The 25,861-nt window shown below is 31.9% G+C and overlaps 1 protein-coding gene, 1 long non-coding RNA gene and 1 pseudogene across 2 annotated transcripts; 1 reads left to right on the plus strand and 2 right to left on the minus strand.

Annotated features, from left to right (window-relative positions):
- Positions 1–2,232: 2,232 nt before the first annotated feature.
- LOC138341788 (uncharacterized) lies at positions 2,233–4,856 on the minus strand. Its single transcript, XM_069293558.1, has 7 exons — positions 4,584–4,856; positions 4,447–4,505; positions 3,774–4,344; positions 3,419–3,629; positions 3,155–3,357; positions 2,723–3,034; positions 2,233–2,634 (listed from the first exon to the last, which is right to left on the minus strand). Exons 1-7 carry the CDS (start codon positions 4,854–4,856, stop codon positions 2,233–2,235), a joined length of 2,031 nt encoding a protein of 676 aa, XP_069149659.1.
- Positions 4,857–5,493: 637 nt separating this feature from the next.
- LOC138348329 (uncharacterized) lies at positions 5,494–9,783 on the plus strand. Its single transcript, XR_011220839.1, has 2 exons — positions 5,494–6,369; positions 9,255–9,783. It is a non-coding gene; the product is annotated as an uncharacterized lncRNA (long non-coding RNA).
- Positions 9,784–14,415: 4,632 nt separating this feature from the next.
- On the minus strand, positions 14,416–15,022 carry LOC101256115 (dirigent protein 19-like; annotated as a pseudogene).
- Between the last annotated feature and the right edge of the window lie 10,839 nt (positions 15,023–25,861).

Here is a 25,861-nt window from a genome sequence, read left to right on the forward strand (position 1 = left end):
ATCAATATGCTTTGTTCTCTTATGATGGACTGGATTCTTTCCCATACTAACAGCACTAGCATTGTCACATATAAGAGGAATTGCTTTGATGTGAATCCCAAAATCTTCCAAGTTCTGATCCACAGCAACTGTGAACAACAGGCTGCAGCAGCTACATACTCAGCTTCAGCAATTGAGAGAGCCACAGAGTTCTACTTCTTCGTTCCCCAAGAGATAAGTAATGATCCAAGGAAATGAGCCATTCCAGAAGTACTTTTCCTGTCAACTTGATAACCAGCAAAATTAGCATCTGCAAAACCAACTAGATCAAATGTGTCACATGTTGGATAGAAGAGAACCAGGTCCCCTGTTTTCTTCAGATATCTAAGAATACGTTTTGCAGCCTTCAGTTGTAAATCATGAGGACATGCTTGAAACCTGGCACTCATTCCAACACTATAAACAATATCAGGCCTGCTAGCAGTCAGATATAGCAAGGATCCAATGATTCCCCTGTACATTGTTTGATTCACAAGAGGATCAGATTCCTCTACTACAAGCTTGGAATTTGTTCCCATAGGAGTATCAATAGGTTTAGAGTCAAACATATTGAATTTCTTCAGTAGCTCCTTAATGTACTTCTCCTGACATATTGAAATCCCATTTGATGATTGCTTGATTTGTAAACCAAGGAAGAATGTCTCATTTCAAATTCCTTTCCCATTAACCCTGAGAATTCTTCACACAAATGTTCAGAAGTAGCTCCACAAATTATGTCATCCACATACACTTGAATGATAAGCAATTTTTGTTCTCTTTTTAATAAGAACAAAGTATTGTCTATCTTGCCTCTTTTGAAACCATTCTTCAACAGAAACTTTGACAGCCTTTCATACCATGCTCTTGAGCCTGCTTCAGACCATACAGGGCTTTATTCAATCTGAACACATGATCTGGTAGCTCTGCATCTTCAAAACCAGGAGGTTGCTTGACAAATACCTCCTCTTTGAGATCTCCATTCATAAATGCACTCTTCACATCCATTTGATACAGCTCGAACCCCATGAATGCAGCAAAAGCTATTAAAATTCTGATAGCCTCCATTTTGGCAACAGGTGCAAAAGTCTCATCATAGTCTATTCCCTCTTCTTGATTATATCCTTGAACCACCAACCTGGATTTATTTCTAGTAATCACTCCATTTTCATCAAGCTTGTTTCTGAAAACCCATCTGGTTCCTATTACTATTCTGCCTGCAGGTCGAGGAACCAGGTACCATACCTTTCTTCTTTCAAAATGATGAAGTTCTTCTTGCATAGAGTTGATCCAATCTGCATCACCTAATGCTTCTTTCACATTCTTGGGCTCAATAGATGATATGAATGCTGAAAATGCAACTAGATTTCTTGTTTTTGATCTAGTATGAATTCCAGAATTCAAAGGAGAAATAAGATTATCAAGAGGATGTGATGAACTATGCTTCCATGCTGATCTTAGAGCAGACTGGTTGAGTTGATCAACATGTTATTCTTCATCAAGAGAGACATCATTTTCTGGGGAGTTTGATGTACTCTGGATGGAATTCTGAGTAGTACTGGGTACCTCATCACATTTTCCCACCTCATCAGTCTCTTCAGATAGACTATGATTCTGATCATCATAATCATTTTTCAGTTGTTGTCCTGCTTCAGCTTCACTTCCTTCAATTTCCTGCGAATTGAACAGTTTGATCACATCATCTTCATCATTTGATCCATTATTCCTCAAGATTCCATCTTCATCAAATACAACATGAATGCTTTCTCCAATGCATTGAGTTCGTTTGTTGAGTATTCTGTAAGCTTTACTCGATGAAGAATATCCAACAAATACTCCTTCATCCCTCCTAGGATCAAATTTTCCCAGATCATCCATTCCATTGTTCAGCACAAAACACCTGCATCCAAATGCTCTAAGATAACTCAGCATAGGCTATCTGTTGTTGAGCAGCTCATAGGGGGTCTTATTCAAAACAGCTCTTATCAGACACCTGTTGGTAACATGACATGCTGTGTTAACAGCTTCAGCCCAGAAATTTTGAGGAAGATTTGATTCAATAATCATAGTTCTGGCAATGTTCACCAAGGTTCTGTTTTTCCTTTCCACTACTCCATTTTGTTGAGGAGTTCTAGGAGCAGAAAAATTATGACTCGTACCATTCTCCATGCGGAATTTATCTAGTTTTGAGTTCTCAAACTCAATACCGTGATCAGATCAAATGGTGCAAATGACTTGATTCAATTTGGTCTGAATCATTTTGAAAAACACCACCAACTCTTCAGCTGTTTCTGCCTTTGATTTTAAGAATCTTGTCCATGTATATCTCGAGTAATCATCAACAATCACCAATATATACTTCTTGCCATTTCTGCTTTGAACCTTTAGGGGTCCACACAAGTCCATGTGAAGCAGTTCTAGAGTTCTTGATGATGTTACTTGCTTTTTAGGCTTAAAGGATGATCTGATCTGTTTTCCTTTAACACACGCTTCACAGATTTTATTTTCAGCAAACTTCAGCTTTGGCAGACCTCGGACCAGGTCCTTAGAAATAAGCTTATTCAATAAAGATGAGCTTACATGCCCCAGCCTACGATGCCAAAGATCAGCATTCTCATTCTGAGCGCCAAGACATGTCAGGTCATCTCCATGAGATGTTTCTAAGTTGGCCACATACATATTTTTACTTCTGAGCAGTAAGAATTACCTTCTTTGTAGTTAGACTCATCACAGTGCACTTCTCAGAAGTAAATTTGACTTCATTCCCTTTGTCACAAATTTGAGACACACTCAACAAACTGTACTTCAACCCATCAACATGATACACATTGTCGATTAAATCTTCAAGAGATTTTTCCACTTTGCCAACTCCCAAAATGTACCCCTTCTTTACATCACCAAAAGAGACACCTCCTCCTTGAAGTGTCTTGAGTGAGAGGAAATTTTTTACGTTACCAGTCATATGTTTAGAGCATCCACTGTCCATATACCAACATTGACTGCTGCTCCTCTCACTCACCTGCACCAAGAATCACTTGTTTAGCTTGGGAACCCATTTCAATTTGAGTTCCCAGAAGGCAGACAAAGGAGTGATTAGATTGTATTTAGTCCAATAGGGTAGATTTTGAAGCTTTCTAACAAAAGACATTGGGGCAGTGACAGATTTTTTCTTTGAAAATCTGCGAGTTGAAACATTCTTTAGAGGACCAGGTCTCTCTTTTGGTAAATTTTGCCTTTCAGCATAATTAGAGAGTCTTTCATAGGAGTTTCTCCAGCCAGCACACTCTCCCTTTAAATGCCCATTCTTACCATAGTGAAGACAGAGCAAATTGCACATACTTTCTATGAGGATTATAGGGAGGAGTGATGTTAAAATTTCCTAGTCTTTTCTTATTGAAATTACTCTGATTTGTTGCATTTGACAATAACTTTGAGGATTTTGTCCACTTAAGAGATTTTTCAAGTTCTTCCTTAAGTTTGACAATATCCTTTTCTAATTTTTTGCTCTTTTCCAACGACAAACCAAGGTTTTTCTCAGAGTTTTTCAATTTTTCTTGGATTTCAACTTGTAAACCATTTGACATTTCATTTAGCTTTTCAGCTTCTTCAGTTATCTGATTCAACTGATTCTTAAGTTAAGAATTATCAGACTCTAGAGACATCATTCTTGACATTTTCTCTTCAAGTTTAACTTTGTTTTCAGTTAAACTGTCAAGTTCCGCATTCATGGTGTCTCTTTAAGATTTTAAATCAATTACAGAATCAATCATGATTTTTGCCAACGTTCTCAATTTTTTAAGAGAATAATTATCCAAGTCAGTTTTCATATCAAGAGCCTTTTTGAACACCAAATCTGCAGCAGCTTTTCTATCTCTTTTACCGAGTACCAGGTCCCTTCTCTTCTCTTTGTCACTTCTTGGTGTTTGATGTTCCTTGTTTTCATTCTTGAGCAAAGGACACTCTCTGATAAAGTGCCCGGCTTTTCCACACTTGTAGCATATATCACCTTGAGTAGCATTTCGAGTACCATTTGTTCCTCTTTTAAAAACTTTATTTTTTCTCACAATTTTTTGAAATCTGTTGATGAGATATGCCATATCATCATCACTGGAATCTTCATCTGATTTGTACTTCAGCATCAATGACTTATACTTTTTAGATTCCTTCTTTAATGAATCGTAATTTCGATTCATCTCATGTGTTTTCAGATTTCCAATCAAAGCATCCATAGTCAGCACCTTCAAATCTTTGGCTTCTATGATGGCATCAACCTTGCTTTCCCAAGATTTTGGAAGAATTCGAAGTACTTTTCTGACTTGTTTGCTCATGCTTATAGGTTCACCAAGACTTTACAGCTCATTTGTAATGAAAGACAATTTTGTGAACATGTCATGAATTGTTTCTCCTTCTTTCATTTTGAAGTTCTCATACCGTGAGGTAAGCATGTCAATCTTTGATTCTTTGACTTGTTCAGTTCCTTCATGAGCAGTCTTCAAACAGTTCCAAATTTCCTTAGCAGACTCACAAGCTGAAACCCTGTTGAACTAATCAGGTCCTATCCCACAGACAAGAAGAGTTTTTGCTTTGTAGCCATTTTCAATCTTTTTTCTATCAGCTTCGTCGTATTTCTGTCTAGGCTTTGGAGCAAGACTAGTTTTCTCTCCATCCTTTTTTTCCATCATCGGAATAAACGGTCCATCAAGTACAATATCCCATAACTCGCTGTCTTCAACCATGAGATAATCATGCATTCTAACTTTCCACCAACTGTAGAAATGTCCATTGAAACAGGGAGGTCTTGTTGACGACTGACCTTCTTCGAGATGAAGTGGAGCAGCCATTCTAGAACAAATATCACTTCCTTGGTGTTAACCAAATAGGGAGTGCCTCCTTTGATACCACTTGGTAGAATATATGCCTTCACTTAACAGAGTAGTGGACCAGATCCCTTACTATACTAATGAATATAACCAGAAAGTTAATATGCAGTAAAAATCAACACAATGATTTTACGTGGAAACCTCCTTGCTTAAGGGAGTAAAACCACGACCTGTCTCATTGGATTTTCAATCGTTTTTACTAATCTTCAAAAGCAAAAGTAAAACACGATTACAACAAATGTGAGAAGAAGTTTTTAATCTCACGTTTAAGCAATAGTCTCTATTGCTTAATAAGCCTAAGTAGAAATCAATCTACCCACTAAGCTATCCCACTTGGACAACCTAGACTTTTAACACTACCCACTGATTCCTTTATAGTTTCAGGAATAGTTTACAATATAAGAACAAGAGAATATATTCCTAAACAGCTACACTAAAAGCTCCAGAGATTACTGCTGTTTTTGGAATAATTCTGCCTTTTGTTTACTAGCAGCCTTTGCAAATTTTCTTGAAAAGTTCTATCTGAAGTTGCAAAAACTATGAAAGATGTTTAGGAAAGTGCCTTTTATATGGACAAGTCACTTTCCTTAAACTCTTTGCCATTGGTTGGAGAAGTCTCACTTTCTGAAGTCATCGGGAAGTGTGCACCTACTTTCTGTACCGTCTCTAGCTGGCAGTCAACTGACTCGTCACAATGAGAGCCTGGTACCTCTACAAGGTCCCTGTGGTGGTTTCATCTTCAACATATAAGTAAGAAACCTGGTACCTTTACGAGGTCCCTAAGTTTGTCAAATCATCAAAACTACAAATAACAAGTCCTGATTTAAGACCTTTGCTTTCCTACTTTATTCAAAAGACCCAAACCCCTAATTTTCTTCATTCTCCTCCTATCCTCTCCAAATTTGCCTCCCAGACCCCTTTTGCCCTCCTCTCGTCCTTCTTTTCGGTCAGTGCAGCCTGGGGAACGAGCAGTGAACAACGCCCTCCAGCAGAAGTCGCAAAACCACCAGTCGGAAAACAATGGCGAGCTCTGGCAGGTGCGTGAAGACCACCAGAGAACCTCCATAACCAGAAGCAACTCCAATCGACGAGCAACCAGGCAACCATGCAGTCTCTGTCCGGAAACAGCAGCAACACAGAGATGGTGCAACCAGTTGCCTCCCTCTTCGATGAAAAACGACACCAACATCAGCTCCACGCAACTAGCAACGATGGTGAGCACCGGAAACAGCCAACTCTAATAATCAACATCAACAAACGCCGATGAGACCCAAGCAAAGATAAAAGTGCAATACGGAACGGATAGCATCCGCCGCCTCTGCATTCTCTCTTCTCCAGCCAGCAACGGCTCTAGGTGAGTTCGAGGAGGATAATGGAAAGAGCATTAAAGCTTCGGCTAACAGCTATGAATACGAAGAAACAATCTAAAAGCTCCGGTAAATGTTTTCCAAATTAAGCTAAAAAATCCATCCAGGTAGGTCCCTTTAATGTCATTTCATTTAAGCTTACTTGTTCATATACTTTTCTATTAAAGCTTAATTTATTTGTTTAAGACTATTTACTTTTTCTTTTTACTCATGTGCTTAACTGATTATTGCTATCTATTCATTTATTTTGGCTATGATCTGCTTTAAATTCCTTCTTGTTAATTAACTTTATTCCTTATTCAAATAAGAAATAATTGTATGCGTAATTTAATCATTGAATTTTTTTGTTAATTGATATGTTTGATTTTGGAATTTAGTTGATTACTAATAGAAATGGCTTAACTATGGTATAATTTGAGTGATTAATGTATTTGTTCAAAATTGGTATATGATTGTAAATAACATATGATATGCATATATTTGTTTTTCCTTATTTAGTTGGACAGTTTGGTCATGAGTTGTATATCAACTAGTTAAATATAGTATTATGATTGTATTTGATTCTTCTAAGCAGATTATGGTAAGGTTTTGATACTATAGTTTTGAGATAAATTCCAGCTTAATTCAATAGGAAATTAGGAGTAATTTGCTAATAGATTGTATTACCTTGTTAGCTTTTTAATGACTTTGTAGCATCTTGTATGAAAATTATCTCTTTCTGCCTAATGTTGTATAAAATGATCATATAAAGTCTGTGAAACAATATTAACCTTTCATGACATTAAGTTTGTGAATAATCGTAAGTGGTGCTTATAGTTATACTTTCTTTAGGAATTTTTTTTACCAGAAAAATTGACAATTCAATGATAATTCTTTCACATGTACATATTAATTTCAGTTTTGATTTTTCACATGTTCATGATCCATTTTTCAAAAGATAGTAACATGAGTCTTTCAATATAATATTTTTGTAACCATGTTTTAAACACCAATCAATGCCATGAGTAGTTCTTTGAGTTTCATAATGTTGTAGAATAGTGAATGCATTAATATCAATTTCACTTCTTTGATGTTTTAGCTGTAATAGGTAATTTTTTATTTTGACTTTTGTCTAGTAAAGCTAGTAAAGTTGATAGATTCCTTCAGATTATAAGACATCACTTTCTATAAATCAATGTTCCTTTATAGCTACGAATCTCTCTTTTTCTCTTGTTGTACTTTCCTTCAAGAGACAGGTGTCATCTTCTCTGTACAGTGAGAATGTTGAATTAGTTGCTTTGTTTCCAAATGAATCATGCTCATCAGTTTCACCTTGCACCACACCAGTTTACGATTCTCTTAGCCAATTATCAACTATGTTCCGAGCAGGAAGGTTATGAAAAATTGGTATCTCTTAAACACATTTGGTAACATCCATTAGAGTGTAATCATGTCCAAACCCTGATTCCATTTACACCTGGATGTGGAAATATGTCTCTCAAAATCATCTCTAGATTATTAGTCTGTCATTAAATTCACAAAAAAAAACTATTATCAGCAGATCATTAATAATACTTCCTCGGTATTAATTTGTTTGTCTAGTTTTGATTTGATATATAGTTTAAGAAAGCAAAAAAGACTATTGAACCGAACTTACTATTATTATAGGTAAAGTAGCCTGACCTGAATTTATTTATTAAGTTTCTTGCTAATATCGACTTATGTAAACAATATAGGAAGTTTAAGTATAGTCAATTTGTCTAAACACTATTCTAATAGGTGAAGGATTTGGTACTGTAAAATGTCCTTCTAGGCCTATTCCATCCATGAATATTTCACCTTAATTTAAATCTCTCAACTTGTAAATGTATGCTTCAATTATTGAGTTCATGTCATAGCAACTTTCTACAACATTATAGTCATTCATAAACAATTTGTCTAAGAGGTCATGCTTGACTTTTTAGTTCCAAATCCAAGGGGAATATTAAGGGCCCGTTTGGATGGGCTTAATAAAAGCAGCTTTAAAAAAGTACTTTTAAAAGTGCTGAAACTTATTTTTAAAATAAGCAGTTATGCGTTTGGATAAAAGTGCTGAAGTTGTTATTGCAAACGTGAAAAGGGAAAAATGGGAGAAAGAAATGTTAGGGTTATATGGGTAATTTGGAGATTGTATAAAAATATTAAGCACAAAAAGATAAAAATGTGATCAACTTAAAACAGCTTATAAGCTAAAAAAAAAAAACACCCCTACCCTAGCTTTTAACTTTTGGCTTAAAATAAGTTTTTTTTTAACTTAAAATAAGCTGTTTTGAGTATTGCCAAACAGCTAAATAAGTCAAAAACCAGCTTTTAAGTCAGTTTGACCAGCTTTTAAACTGAGTCAAACAGGCTCTAAATTCATAAATTATCACCCCATGAATCTCTTAAAATGCCTCCTCCCCTTATGTTGCCCGGATTGTTTAAGGCATAACCATAGATGTTGAGGTGTCATCTATTTCACTTCTATGATGTGAACATCCTGCCAGCACCCCTCAACAAATTTAATCAAATTAGTTCAGTTGTTAGGCCATTGTAAATATGGGTAGGCAGAATTGAGAATGAGATTTGTCTTTTAAAATTTAAAATTGAACTGTTGCAATACTATACTTCTTATCCCCATATTTATCTGAGCATCTATTGTTTCATAAGTTCTGTCATAAAGATAGGGAGGGACTAGATTACTGTGTTGCGAACATTATTTGTAGCTTTCAATCCCCACCACTATAGCAGGTGATTTTTTAGAGGCAGTTACATCTGCACAGTACCTAACAGAAGTGAAATAGATTTCTAGAGGTGTTTTGCAAAGTTTCCATTGATGATGGTTTTAATCTTATCTTAAATATATTGTAAGTTGGCTAATAAAGTATATCACATTTAATTAAAGCTAAAACGCTACGTATGTTACTGTTTTTTCCTTTCATTATAATTTTATTCCTAATCTTAAATGTTTTATCTTTATTTCAATTTATTACAGGAAATATATGACGAAATATTACAGAAAAAAATAACTTCTCAATATCAATGTGAAGAACTTATTACAGGCAGAATCTTTGTGCCTCATCATCGGTAGAACCTTCAATTCTCTATTAGCATTGACAAGAAATATGGATGTATTTGTAAAGTAAATGATTCCTGTCCCTTACTGATTATTTTCTTCCGGTTATTATGGAGCGGGTACAAAAAGTGGTTACTCCAATTGGCAATCTATCACTTGTGACCATGGTGCCTCCTCATGCTACTACTAATGAGGACGAGGTTGATCCTTAGTTTCAAGTGATGAGGGTATCCCTTAATTAGTATTCTATTGCTTTAATTTATTATGTTGTTGGCCAAATTGGAAAGTTAAAATTGTACGATAACAATAGTTGATGAATGTAGGTTTCCTTAAATACTTGACAGATTGCTTTTGATATTTTGTACTGAGAGTATGTGATTTGGATTATGTTACTTACAGATTTTCAACCCTCTAAATATTATTTTGTATGAATATTTATTATTTTAAAGATATTTAGTAATTGTTTTTAAATTTATTTAAGAAATTTATATTCAAAATAAAAATTGAAATTATTTTACAAACAAAATTAGCAACAAATTTAATGACGATATGATCGTTGCTATTAAAAATCTTGGCGACGGACTAGCAACAAAATATTTTAGTGTCAAATATGCTGGCTCAAATAACAAAATATTTTGTAACTGATTAGTAACCAAAATTCCGTCTCAAATTTATTTGATATGACAAAATTAATTATGAAATTATCAACGAACTATATAAGAATAACGACAGACAAATCTGTCACTACCAAGTGGCGACGGACATATCGCTAAACTTGCGACGGAACTCATTTTTCGTCGCTAAGAGATTACAAGAGAGCAATATAGCAACAATCAAAAATCCGTCGCAAATTCAATTTAGCGACAGAAAATCATTGATTAGCGACGGATTACGTTAGTCGCTAAATGCTGTTTTTTATAGTGGAAGTTTGCTAAAAGAATCAAACATATTGTTGTCTTGCTTGTCACACTTAGTATATTATTTTGATTGTTTTTTCTTAGGTATAAACAATTTGTATGTCATTGCACTCTTCCTAGAATATTAGTATAGACACAATTAATCCAATTCTTTTGTTGCAAGTTATGTAAGTTCTCATATTTCTTCGTCTCTTCTTTTTGGGCATATTAAGAGATCAAGTTTTCTTGTAAAAAATAAATGTCCAAAATACATTATAACAAATATAATTTTTATCAACACTAAATATGCACATTAATGAAAAGTGTTGGAGCCTTCACTAATATTAATTAAATGTCATTAGATTCAATGCTGTTATAATCTTTAGGAACATTTCTAGAGAGTATCAATTGCCTCTGAAAATACATATATATCGATAATTAAACTATTAATTGTTATTCAGTATTATTTTTACTGTAGTGATAACTCTTTATTTTGATAAAGTTTTCTATTTTTTTTAATAAAGAAGTAACAACTCTTTCTTTTGGATTATTTCAATTAAATTTATGAATTGTAAACTTGTATACAACTTGGTGGACAAGCAACATGTCTTTTTCTTCTTGATTGCTAGTAAAGCAAGGTTATTTTTATTGTTATTTGTTGATATTTTTGAGTTGAAGTGCTTAAAAAATTATTTGTGAGATTTTAATATGTTATGTGTCGAAATTTTGGTTTAGAATATCTGTTATGAACCGTTCCATTCAGAGGCCACCTACTTCATGGTTGATAATTGGATTAATTCTTTCTAAATGCATACTATAATCATAAAAATAACTATGGTTCAATTCAAAAAAAAAAGTTGGGGTGATATAAAACATAATCAATAGTAATGACTACTCTTAGACAATGAGGTATGATACAATCAATTTTAGGCTCATTTTTAAACATATACATGATATGTAACACTATGATAAAAATAGATTGATGGAGGTTTATAAGAAATGAGCTGAAGATCTTCCATCTGAGTTTAGTTTATTATGTTCTTGTATGGATGTGATGTTCCATTTTACTTGGGATTGTTGTTAGTTCGAGGCTTTTTGGTATCTTTTTTATTGTCTGATGTAGTTCTTTATAACTATGAAATTTAGCAAATTTCATTACTTCTAATAGAGATTTTCTGAACTTCTTTCTTCTACTCAAAATCTCTCTATGACTCATAATTCCTATAACAAAAATTTTAAAAAAATAGAACTTAAAGATTTTTTTTTGAGTTACGCTTTGCCTTAGAATAAAATGTTCTTAACAATGTTGGGTATATATCTAAAATAAGAATATTATCGAATGATCATATGTGAACTTAATAAAATAGTTCAATCCCGTGCAAAACACGGGTAGTTTGCCTAGTATATTATAAAATATTTGTCTAAGTTTTTATAGGTTTACTCTGAAAAGGAAAACTATGAAAATCAATAGTAGACGAAGATAGTATTTTTCATTTCAATTTGCATGATATATTTCTTTACTAATATTGTTACATTCTTTTATTTGATAGTCTCATCAAAAAAAATTTGTAATTTTTTTAATAATAGTGTTAGAAACATTACAAAGTCATTTAATTGCTTTGATTTGCAATTGATTTAAATTATCCGAAAAACATAATGCTTGGTATGTATCAAAAGAATGAACAAGATCTGATATTTCATAAATTTTGTATCTAATTAAATTATATTTAATAAAATTGACACGATGAAAACATACAAAATTAGTCAAAACTTAATAATGTAAGTATTCAGAACCAAATTCACAAGTCGTGATGGCACCTATGTTTTCAACCAATAAGTAAGTCAACCCAACATATTTACCAACTTTAACTAACTAGTAAGGTAAATGAATAAACAATGAGTAAAAATCTCTGATACTACGCTCTTTGTAAATATGAAATGCGGAAAGCTAAAATATCACTCAAGAGTTGGTGTCATAAATACAAGAGTTTCTAAATATGATGCAAGTCTGAAATTAAAATGAAAAATTCAACATAAGAGATATCATGTCTGAATACTAAAACAACATAATAGATAAAAGATAGAGGGAGATGTGACCCAGAGAACAGTCAAGCAGCTCACCAAACTCCAAGATACTCCAAGCTTGGACTCAAAATGTCCCGTGAGATGTGCTCGTACTCGGAATTGAATATGCACCACAAAAGGTACTACAAGTGTAGCATGAGTATGAACCATGTGTACACAGTATATCTCATAGACCAACAACAAAGAAGTAGTGATGGAAGTTCATACAAGAAAAATAGTTCTTTACTTATAAAAGTCTAGATTACGCTTACCAGTCACATTTCATCCATAAATAATCGAAATTCACGTAATGTATAACCACCAATAAAGTACGTAATCAACAAGAATAAATGAGTAATGAGATGCAATGCAATGTGACACCATGAAATGTTATGCCTCAGATGCCAAGTATTCTCTTAACCGTATATACTGATACTCCTCGGTAATACATCAAAAATATATGACCCGTGAAGGACTCATGAGGTCAATATACTGACACAGACGATCTCCACGTGCCTGTGAAAATGATCTCAACGCACTGTCATAAAATCAAACAATTTCCACACGAAAGATCTCCACGTGCCCAAATTATGATCTTAACATCTCATCATCCCCAGCACATACGATCTCCACGTGCCCAACTTATACTCAATCTCATGTCAATGCATGTGCACAATATTGTTTCAATAAAGGGGATGATGATGCATCTCAATCAATCAAATATCAACATAATACATAATCATCTTAATTATTACAAGTATACAGGTTTTAAATAAAAAACATAATTACACAAGGAAATAAAGTCAATAATACACCAATTAAAGCCCATATGGTTTGACATTCTCGAATTACAATGTGCCTTCTGTAGTAATAAAATTTCCCTTAATAACATTGATACTAGTATAAATGCCCGAAACACCATTGGTATGAGGCCCCCATTTTTCGCCCATACCCATGGTCTATTCCATTTGTAATCTTTTAGTAGAAAAAAATCCTTCCAAAAATTCTGCAAGTCTTAACATACCTTAAATGTCAAATCCGTACCAAGAATTCTCAAGATTCGTCCTTCCCTTTTCACAAAGCTTCAAAATGTTTTCAATCTACCAATTATGCAATATTCGTAAGTAAGAGAGTTCATACACACTCATAATATGACACTTCTAACCTAAAAGAAAAACTCATCAAATTGCTATAATTCAAGCTCCTCATTTTGATATAAATTATATGTCAAAAACATATTTGTTAAATTTCAAGCGTAGGATTAAGTCGTAGTCCTTTCAAATAACATAATTGTAGTAATATTTATATAATGCGACACACCTATTATTAAATTATGTAAACCAAAATTATCAGAACTTAAATTCTTATGCATTATATAACTCAAGGAACATTTCGTGATCTTAATCAACCATCTAATACTCCAAATATTATCCAATTATTTCACTTAATCACTTTTCAGTGATTATCCTTAATATAGACAGACATTTTTTTCCTACCCTAGTCCAAAGACACCTTATCAACAAGTATTTTTTTTTTGTAGGATACTGTGCCTTTATGCTTCTATATTTTTATCTCCATATTTAGAAGAGATATGTTTCCTCAAATATTAAGCATTTAGAGCCAATACATATTACTGGTGATATTTCTAGCTAGTTTCTAGGTAACAAAATATTCCTCCCCCTCTAAACCCAGAATCCAACACTAACGCTACACTACTGCCAAGAATTAATTTCCTTTAGCTACCAATTATTCACGTGTACAGTAATATTAAACTCCCAAAAAAATTGACTTTATTTACATGTTTTCTTTCCAAGAGAAAACTTATGCTATTGGTCAATAGTCATTAATGGTTAATTATAACCTATCAGTGATTCCTTGGAAACAATTTCTACCACATATGCCTATCCCATAAACCAAATATAATATCTAATAATTCAATACACACATAAACAATTAATTTATGGTGGAGCTATTTTCTTTTTCTACTTGGATACTTCTGTTCTTGCTCTACTAATGCGGTAATTCTCTTACTCGTTTGCAGATAGAAGTTAAGGTGGACTGTGGTATGACAGAGAATTATAAACTCTCAATTGATATTCAAGCTCTTTACATGGGTTGAATTACTTGGATATTAAATTATAGACTTGATCCCATAAATAAGTACTAGCTTGAACATATCCTCTAGAAAATCAGAAAAGCCCACTCCCTCTGATCACAGCCATCTCTCTCACCATCGACATCGAATTTCGACCAAGTATAGTAAAAGTACTTCCATTATATTTCCCTTCAATAAAAGCAAAATTCTTAACCCCCATTAATCCAACATCATTAAGTGAAGCAGCACCATAAAACCCTGTACCCTTCCAACAATCTTGAAACTTAATTTTGGTCCTATGGTTAATGCATTATCTATCATATTCATTTGTCCAAAACCTGTTGTTTTGTTTTTAGGTGGTGGAATAATCATCATTGAAGTTGATTTTGAACCACCTAAAAAATCATGTCAATAAAATTGAAAATGGCTTAAAATTTTATTTTTTTTAACCTTGTAATTTTTTTATTTATGAATTTTCCAAAACTATAAGTATCTTCTTCTCCGGTGGCTGGAAAGCCTACCAGAGAAAAGAAGATGGAAATGGTGAAGATTTGGAGTATTAATTTGGCTATGGATTGATATGGTGTGTGTATACTTGTTTTTATAAGTAAGTTAAGGCAAAATCTTTCCATATTTTAACTACCGACACTTGAAAAATTATAAAATTTCGGACAAATCTATCTCTCAATTTTATGATTTACACCACATAAAGTGGTGGATATATTATATATGTATAATATATGCTCTTTTCGTATGATAAATTGTGAATATATATCTTTGTCATTTAACAAATGATATATTTACTTTTTTATCAACAAAATAAATATCTTAAATCTAATATTAAAATTCTAATAATGTCACTTGACTTAAAAAATATTACCTCTGATGAGAATACAACATCAATACCTTTAACTTTCTGTTAGGTTTGTTAGCAACAAATCAAATAGTTAGTTACAAATCACTAGTTGATTAGTTTCCAATAGTTAGTTAGAAGTTAGTTGAGTTGTTAATCCAAGTGTATATATAAGTTCACATTGTATTTATTTTTCAACTAATACACTATCAATACAATATACATTTTTTCATTCTCTCAATATGCTCTCAAGATCAAGCTTTCAAGCTTGTTGATGATCATCAATGGAGTTGAATCCATGATCATAATCTCTTCATGGTATCAGAGCGAGGGGGTCAAATTGTTCATCTGTTTCGAAGTCGAATTGTGAGCCAATTTTGTTGTTGTTATCAACTGGTTCGATTAATTGATTGATAGGTTGTATTGTGAATTCCTTTTTCTTTTTGGTTTCTTCTTCTTCCTTCTTTCTAATCGAGGAGACACACTCATAGTTGGAAATTAGAAAAGTTTTAGAGTGTTTTCGTGTTAGATTTCTCACAGATATTCAAACACAATGACTGGCACTCAAGTTGGAGATGTTGCTTCTAGTTCTAGTTCAACTACATCTCGTCTGGATTTTTCAAGTCCTTTTTACCTACATCCTTCAGAGAATGCAGGATCATCATTGTTACCTGGAGTTTTCGATGGTACTGGTTACAGATCTTGGCGAAGATCAGTCCTCAGAGCATTATCAGTTAAAAGCAAAACAAGTTTTATTAATGGAGCAATTGTGAAGCCTGTATCTACTGATCCTAACTTCTTGCAGTGGGAAAGATGTGATGATATGGTCACATCTTGGATATTGAATTCCTTGTCTCCAGAGTTGCGTGATAGCCTGCAGTATGTGAATAATGCCAAGGAGTTATGGGCAGAATTAGAGGAAAGATATGATCAAACAAATGGATGTAAGTTGAACCAGTTACAGAAGGAGATAAATGAGCTTTTTCAAGGTACTTTAGATATCACTAAGTACTACACAACAATGAAAAAGTTGTGGGAGGAGATGAGCACAGTTGACATTAATTCTCAATGCACATGTGTGTGTTCTTGTGGAGGAAAAACAAAGTTGCAAAAGGCTGAGCAAGATAGAAGATTAATACATTTTTTAATGGGGTTAAATGAAATGTACACTACTGTTAGAGGTAGTATCCTCATGATGAACACTCTTCCTAGCATGGCTCAAGCTTTTGCTATTCTATGCCAAGAAGAAAAGCAAAGAGAAGTAAAGCCTCATAATCATACAGCCTTGGACTCTACTTCTCTCAATGCTTATGGACAATGCAATAACAATGCAGGTTACAAAGGATTCAGAACAAACTATAGTTCATCTAAAGGGGTTGTATCCAGTTCTGGCAACAATATGTCTAGAGGGAATTCAAGTATTAACAGGTCTACTTTAGTATGTGATTATTGCAAGAAGTCAGGACACACGAAAGATAGATGTTATAAACTTCATGGATATCCATCCAATCCAAAGTTTCAAAGGGGAAAAGGAACAAGTTCTGCAGCAAACATGTGTGCTTCTGATATGAATGCACAACAATCTGAGGAAGAGACTCAAATGGGAAATCAGATGCCAATAAACTTGTCCAAAGATCAGTATGAACAATTACTTAACATCTTGGGAAGTATACAAACTGGAAATGGAGTTTCTAATCCTGATAACTCAAACATCATGATGAATGGGGCTGTGAACTTGGCAGGTATACTTGCTTGTTATTCCTCTATGAATAATATAGGTGATCTTTCTTGTGAATGTGTTAAGCTGACTGCTGGCTCTTGGATAATAGATTCAGGAGCATCACATCATATGACTTATGATAGAACCACTCTCACAAATATTAGAACTCTTCCATACCCTTTCTTAATATCACTTCCAAATGGTTACAAGGTTAAAGTGACTCAAGTTGGTGGTGCTTGTTTAAATCTAGTGTTAACTCTAAGCAAAGTGTTGTTTGTACCTAGCTTTAAGTTTAATCTCATTTCTGTTCATTGTTTAGCACTACAACTTAATGGAGTCATCAGTTTTGACAAATTTTCTTGCTTATTGCAGGGCCCTTCTCTGAAGAGCCCTCTGGAGCTTGGTAAGGCCAAGAATGGTCTATATTTCTTGTGTCAAAAATGTCACAATTGCTACAAGTCTACTGAAGAAAAGTCATCTCATTCTAATTGTCATCTTGTCTCAAAGTTTCACAGTGTATCTTCTGTAAGACAATCTCAAACTTCTACTGCAAATAAAGCAGATTGTAAGACTATGTCTTCTTCTCATTCTAATGATAAATGTCTTTCATTTGTTGATGTCTCTAGTCAAACATACAATGATGATGAACTTCTATGGCATACTAGATTAGGACATGTACCATTTGTAAAGATGAGGAATATAACATCAATACCTGTAAACGTTTCTCCTAAACAACCTTTTACATGCAACATATGCCCTATGGCTAGGCAAACTAGGATGCCATTTCAAGAAAGTACTTCTATAACTACCAAAATTTTTGAATTACTACATGTTGACTTATGGGGACCATATCACATACCTACTCATGATGGTTACCATTATTTTCTTACTATGGTTGATGACTACAGTAGGTCTACTTGCACACAATTACTAAGGTGCAAAAGTAATGCCCTTCAAACCATTAAAGCTTTTGTGTCTCTCATAGAAAATGAGTTTCAAACCAAGTTGAAGGCCATAAGATCAGACAATGGTTTAGAGTTTACCTCATCTGAAGCTGTACATTTCTTTCAGACCAAAGGGATTATACACCAAAAGACATGTCCATATACACCTCAACAAAATGGGGTGGTAGAAAGGAAACATAAGTACTTACTTGAAACAGCAAGAGCACTATTGTTTCAATCAAAATTGCCCTTGAGATACTGGGGAGAGTGTGTATTGACTGCCATATATATAATAAACAGATTGCCAACTAAACTCCTCCAAAACAAATCTCCATATGAGACATTGTACCTTAAACAACCTACCTATTCTCATCTAAAGAGTTTTGGTTGCCTTTGTTTTCCAACTGTTTTAAAAACTCACAAGGATAAGTTTGAACCAAGAGGCATTCCTCATGTTTTTGTTGGTTATCCATTCAATACAAAAGGATACAAAGTCTTAAATCTAGCTACCAAGAAAGTTCATATATCCAGAGATGTTGTTTTCCATGAAAGAATGTTTCCTTTTGTTCATGTTCCTGATGATGACTCTAGTTTCAGTTCTGTTTTAAAATTGCTTACTCATTCTGTTAAAATATCTTGTATGCCTGGAAAAACAAACATATTTGCTACTGATGAAATGCTGGACAATCTTACACCACATGAAGTCACTGAAGACCAAGTAACCAATACTACTAACATACATGAAACAACATCTGCTGATTTTACAACACAAGTACCACAAGAACCTAGAAGAACTTCCAGAACAATAAATACTCCTAGTTATCTGAAGGATTATACATATAACCTACCTAAATTACATTCCCTCAATACTTTTGTCTCTCACAATAACCATGTATGCTTCAATAGTCTTTGTTCTGATAGTCAGCAGTTAGTCACAACTATTTCACATGAATGTGAACCTAATACTTTTGAAGAGGCAATATTGCACCCTGCTTGGCAGCAAGCCATGACACATGAATTTGAAGCCTTACATGCTAATGATACTTGGGAAATGGTCATGTTACCTGATGAAAAAAAGGCTATTGGTTGTAAATGGGTATACAAAATAAAGCATAAGGCTGATGGAAGTATAGAAAGGTTCAAGGCAAGGCTGGTAGTGAAAGGCTATACACAACAAGCTGGAGTAGATTACAATGAGACATTTTCACCTGTGGTGAAGATGACTACTGTTAGAACATTAATATCATTGGCTGTTAAGAAAGGCTAGAACTTGTATCAACTAGATGTGAATAATGCATTTCTGCATGGTGATTTACATGAGGAAGTCTACATAGTACCTCCACAAGGTCTTACAACAAGATGTGATAACATGGTGTGCAAATTAAAGAAATCTTTGTATGGGCTAAAGCAGGCAAGTAGTCAGTGGTATGAGAAGCTAGCAGATAGTCTATGTTCAAGGGGGTATCAGCATTCAGACAGTGACTATTCCTTGTTCTTCAAGAAGAGGGGGAGTTCCTTAGTATTTGTTGCTATATACGTGGATGATATAATCATGACTGGAAATAATGTTGATGAGATCATTTATTTAAAGAGTTTTCATTTCTTTAAAGAGTTTTCTGCATGACAAATTCAAAATAAAGGACTTGGGAAAATTACATTACTTCTTAGGCCTGGAAATATTGTACAGACATGATGGTGTTATTGTTTCTCAGAAGAAGTTCACTTCTGATCTTCTAAAGGATTTTGATATGTTAAGTTGCAAAACTACTTCATCACCACTTGATTCGACTGAGAAATTGAAGGCCACTGATGGTGAGTTGTTGACTGATCCTTCTCAATATAGGAAGTTGATTGGCAAGCTCAACTTCCTAACTAACACTAGAATGGACATATCCTATAGTGTACAACACTTGAGTCAGTTTATGCAATCACCCAGGGAACCACATTTGAAAGCAGCCTACCATGTGCTAAGATACTTGAAACAAGATCCAACTATAGGTATCTTTATTTCAAACAAGGCTGATCTTACTGTAAGTGCATACTGTGATTCTGATTGGGCTGCTTGCCCTGAATCAAGGAGATCTGTTAGTGGTTACCTAGTTCTTATGGGAGATAGTCCTGTCAGCTGGAAATCCAAGAAGCAGGCAACAGTGTCATTGTCATCTGCTGAAGCTGAATACAGGGCAATAAGGCAGGTTGTGGGAGAACTAGTATGGTTTGAGAGGTTGTTGAGTGAGTTGAATGTGCAGTGTTCTCTACCAATACATGTTCATTGTGACAGCAAGCAGCAGTTCACATTGCCAAGAATCCAGTTTTTCATGAAAGAACAAAACATATTGAGATTGATTGCCATTTTGTAAGGACTAAGCTCCATCAAGGGTTAGTCACACTTCATCACATATCCACAGATTCACAGTTGGCAGACATCCTCACCAAAGCTTTAACTGGAGTTAAACACAATTCTTTGTTGCACAAGTTGTCTGTGTTTACATCACCTCCAACTTGAGGGGGGTGATGAGAATACAACATCAATACCTTTAACTTTCTGTTAGGTTTGTTAGCAACATATTATATAGTTAGTTACAAATCACTAGTTGATTAGTTTCCAATAGTTAGTTAGAAGTTAGTTGAGTTGTTAATCCAAGTGTATATATAAGTTCACATTGTATTCATTTTTCAACTAATACACTATCAATACAATATACATTTTTTCATTCTCTCAATATGCTCTCAAGATCAAGCTTTCAAGCTTGTTGATGATCATCAATGGAGTTGAATCCATGATCATAATCTCTTCAACCTCATCATAATTTTTGCTTACAAAAATATAGAGCGATGAACGAATAAGTATAGTGGACATGTGAAAATACAGACGGTCAATTAAACAACATTAGTTAGTTTTGCTATTTCAAATATAGCATTGTTATGCAAGTTGAGAATTTATTTAATTTTTTTTTTACATTATTTTAAAAAAAATATTTATCGTCATATAAGTACATAAGTTTTATAATCATATAAATATTATGACATATCTTTAAATCTAATTTTGTTTTTATTAAATGCTAATTAAATTTTATAATATAATTTTAAATAGAAGAAGACAGACTTTTGAGTCACCAATAAGAATTGTAATAAATATAATATAACTTTTTAATCTTTACAACAGTTTTCTGGTTGGAATTTCCTTTAGGCTGTCTTTTTAAAAAGCTTTTTAGCCTTATAATAAAATTTCAGAATACGAATTTAAATTTAAATAGATATTTAATATCAAACGATAAAGGGGAAAAAACTCAGAGTCATCAATTACTTTCTTACTTGCTTCATACTCACGATGTTTCAAAACTTGATATTCAAATTCAAGAAAAACATACGCGTAGATACATAATTTTTTATTGAATCTAAATTTTTACGTCATTTTTAGAGTTCAAATATTTATAAAAGTTTCTTTTTTATTTAAATTATATATTTTAATTTTTATATTCTACTTAGTTTATTTTAAAATATTTGAAAACCCCAAAATTGAATTACAATTTAGGCTAAGTTTTTTTTAAAAAAAAAAATATAGCAAAAAATGGCAAAAAGTTATATATTTTTCTTTGAAATTAAGTTTAATAAATAATCTTGTATTTTTAATTTCAGATTAATTTTTGTTGATTAATATTTTTAATATTAATATTTTTCTACATATATTGAATTAAAGAAAAATAAATAAAATTAACCCCAACTACTCGGTTAATATAATTTTTTATCCAAATTTCTAATTCGCAGATCATATAAAAAGTTATTTCCTTTGGATTAAAAATTTAATAAAAAAATATTTTAAAACACCATAATTTAATTTCAAATGTCAATTTTTTTATAAAATAACTTTTATATAATACAGTCACTTAATTGAAAGAAATCCTTCCGACAATCGAAAAAAGGAGTGTCACAATGCTCACATCAATGAAACATTGGATGGTTTACCAATTCCATGTACAAAAAGGTATCATAGTCATCCATTCTTTATTGCACCTTAACCTTATCATTTTAGCATGTCCCTTAGAGTTAAAAAAGCATGTTAAAGAGTCGGTGGAATTTGTTACATACATCAATTTTTTAACTCCGTTTTACAAATCCTCATCAAGACTTTAATGTGAAACTAATTTACATTACATTAATACAAGTTTAATAAGATTTATAATATCAAGATCGAGCAGAGGATAAAAAATAGTTAATTCGTGTTTATTTATTTATCATTATTTTAAATTTAATGTTCTTTGAAAAATTAGGCAAGCTTACTATTATACATTTATTTAGTATTTTATTAAAGTTAAGTTTTTAATAAATGAACGTAAATTAATTTATTTAATTAACACACACATATATATTTTCCATTATTTTGAAGTTTTAAATTTATTTTCTATTTTTTTTTATTAAAAAAATTGAAAGCATTTAAAGAATTACCCAATATATGTGTGTGTGATGTGACATCATTCTTAGTCTAGCATTTGATATTTATTTGTATCAATTATTTTGACATTTTAAATACATTTTTTATTAAAATAATTGCAGAAAAAAAGGTTTCATTATTTTTTAATGACATTTTTTCTAATTTTAAAAGATTGAATAACTAAAAAAGAAAGATTGATTCATATATACATAGTTTGATAGTGAAAGATATATATTAGTTAATTTTTGTCTTTTCATTTCCCATCTTTGAATATATTGTGACTTTACTCTATGTTAATGAAATTAATTAAGAATTATAAAAATTAAAGGGGGTCTTATACTTGTATCAGTTTGTATTCTGAAACCTTCTACTTATATATTTGTCATGTGGACCCTTAAATTTAATAAAACACAATATATCGGACCCTTCTGACCATTGACCACGCTTATGTAGCTTTAAGATGGCTGAGTTGGCGAATGTGTGTGATTTCACACTCCTTAAGGCGAGTGAATGACATTTTTGGGTTAAAAAAATTAAAATCATATAATAAATAAGTTTTAAAAAAACAATTAGTTGAAAATTCCTTCTTCTTCACCAAATATCCTATCCTTTTCACCATTTTCATCCAAAATCTATGGAAAATCCATCAGCACCATCGCCATTTTTGCCGGTGAAATCGATAAAATCCCTCCTTCACCTGCCACATCTCCACCGCACGCCATCACCATTTTCCGTTCCTCCTCCAACCTCCACAAAATCAACAACCTAAGTCATTCCACCACTAGATCTGACTGAAAAACCTCTTCACCGTCATCACTTCGCACCCTCACCACCTCGTTCTTCTCTACATTGACCGGTGTTGCCTCTCTCTCCCTTACTGCACTGTGAAATAGTGGTCTCCGGCAATTGTGATTTAGTGCTCCGATTTATTGCGATTTAGTGCTCTGATTTGGTAAGTTGATGTTAATAGATTTTGAAGAAGAAAAGAAAAAGATTGTGTTTTGGATGAAAATAGCTGAAAATAATTATGAAGAAGGGAAAAACAAGTTGATTTGACATGAAATTTCTCAATGGATTTTGGCAGTGAATTGGGAAATTGGATGTATGGAGGTTTATCTTTTTCCATTATAGCTCACCAAGATCTTCACCACTTTTTCTATCATCAAACAAATATATCAATAGATCAAGCAAAACACAAAAAAAACATATGAAAATGCAAAACATGAAATTGGAGTAATGAAGTTGAAGAAAATGTTGAATAGAAAATGGTGAAATAATACTCTAAAAAATAAATTAAGATTCTTATTATTTTATTTTTATTAAATAATTTTGATTAATAATTTTTAAAAATAGTTATGAAATAATTATGACATGGCATTAATATATCTGACGTGGATATGACATGTCATTTATGTGAAGGAGAGTGAGCTACACACATGGTCAGAGGGGTTTCAAAATCTCATATTGGTTAGGTTCAGGGGTCCAGATGACAAAAGGTTAAGTAGAAGTATCTAGAATACAAACTGATACAAGTATAAGGGTCTACCAGACCATTTTGTCTACAATCTATACTAAAGAAGACAATTATAGTGGGAAGTTAAAATTTGATTGAGTTGAATAAATAATTTTTTCATTTTTTGAAAATAAAATAAGTATATAATTTTTTCTCCCATATTTTAAGACATGCAAAATTAAATAGTGATACTTATAGATATGAAAGATAAGATAATTCTGAATATGTTATTAATATAATTAAAAGATCGTCATTTATAATTGTAGAGGTGTGAGTTATAAAAATATTTGTTTTAAAAAAAATTAATTGTGAAAAAAACAAAAAATAGAAAAGAGAAAAAAGAGATAAATATAATTTCTTATTTTATTTATTTTGTATATATAGTAACAATTACATTTATATTAGTTGAAGAGTTTTTAAAGTAATTTATTATGAAAAATTAGAAAAAATTGAAAAGAAGAGAAAAAAGAGATAAATTTAACTTGACTTGTATTAAATTTTATTTATTTATGCATATACAAATAACAACTATGTTTGTTATAGTTTAATTATAATTATATTTGTAAATATTTTTAAAATTAATAAAGAAGTTAAAAGAAATAATTTTGGAATAATATAATTAGTATAATATTAATGAGGAAAAAGAAACTATAAGTGTATAGCTATTTTGTGGAAATTTGAATTTGGTAAGAAAAAAAACCTAAAATGAGGAAACTAAAAGCACAATTATTTTGGTAAGAGAAAAAATAATGAAAAATAAAGAAGGAAAGGAAGAGAACTTAGGAAGATATAAATAGTGAATAATGAAGAAAGAGAAAATTTTAATTTGTATATATTTTTTATTTTTTTAAAGATAAATTACGAGAAAAAACTAATAAAATAAATAAATGATAAATCTTTTCAAAGGGGGGTGTCATGTCTGACTTTTAGTGTTGTCGCCCTTGTATTCCAATTATGACCCTTTCTTTTATATTTATTTGAAGAAATAAAAAATTATTGATAAATATTATAGTTACAAAATTGTTTATTACTTTAATGTTTTTAGATCTTCTTCATATTGTTTATGAATATCCTAAAAGTTTATGAGGTATTCGAGATATCTTTAAGAAAGACTATTGATATTTTTTAAGATTTCTTGATGAGTATTCAAAAGTTATAGGATATTTGAGATTTTAATCTTTATAAATATCTAATATTTTATGAGATATTTCAGATCATTCAAAAACAATATTTAATATTTTGATCTCTTCAGAAATATCTAAAAACTTATCGAATATTCAAAATAGCAGAATTACATCAAAAGTATCTTTTTGATATCCTCTGGGATATAAAGAATACAAACATTTCATATTAAAGACATAAAAAATTAATATTTCGTAAAACAAAATACATTAAAAATAGAAATAATAAATACACAAGAGAGCTCAAATATCAAATTTGTATAGAAACTGAATAAATTATGTAATTTAAACACTACATGAAGATGAAAAAGTTAAAAGTGAATATCAATGATTTTATATTCCAATATGTGGATGAGTTTTGATTTTCAATAAAGAATATGAAAATTTTGGACGATCAATGATAATAATTTGGCCATTAGTGCTATTAACTCCTTTTTACTTTCTTCCCTTCATCGTATTATTAATGTCATTTATATTATTTCCTTAAATTACTTTATTTTCTTTTCTATTTTTTGTTATTAATTTATAGGAATTTATATGTGTGTGTAATAATACCTAAAATAAGAAATGGTATAACAACCTTCTTAGTCTAGCATTGATATTTATTTTTTTAATTTATTTTCTTTTAATTACATTTATCTAATTTATAAAGAATGAAATTTTACATTAAATTTTATAAAATATCAAAAACAACTATAATAATTCGTATAATCATTAGTGCTATTAAGTTCTTTTATTTCCTTTCCTTAATCTCATTATTAATATTATTTATATTATTTCTTAAATCATTCATTTTCCTTTCTTTCTTTTATTTTATTCCCTTTCCTT

The sequence above is a fragment of the Solanum lycopersicum genome, chromosome 1 (assembly GCF_036512215.1).
Source record: "Solanum lycopersicum chromosome 1, SLM_r2.1".
Taxonomy (NCBI): domain Eukaryota; kingdom Viridiplantae; phylum Streptophyta; class Magnoliopsida; order Solanales; family Solanaceae; genus Solanum; species Solanum lycopersicum.

Excerpts from the sequence above, each read along its gene's own strand:
- LOC138341788 (XM_069293558.1), bottom strand. The coding sequence starts at position 4,856 with ATGGCTGCTCCACTTCATCTCGAAGAAGGTCAGTCGTCAACAAGACCT. Across the intron at positions 4,345-4,446 it reads ATTGACATGCTTACCTCACG|CATGAGCAAACAAGTCAGAA; the intron begins GTATGAGAACTT and ends TGAACCTATAAG. Across the intron at positions 3,035-3,154 it reads TCACTGCCCCAATGTCTTTT|GTGAGTGAGAGGAGCAGCAG; the intron begins GTTAGAAAGCTT and ends TTCTTGGTGCAG.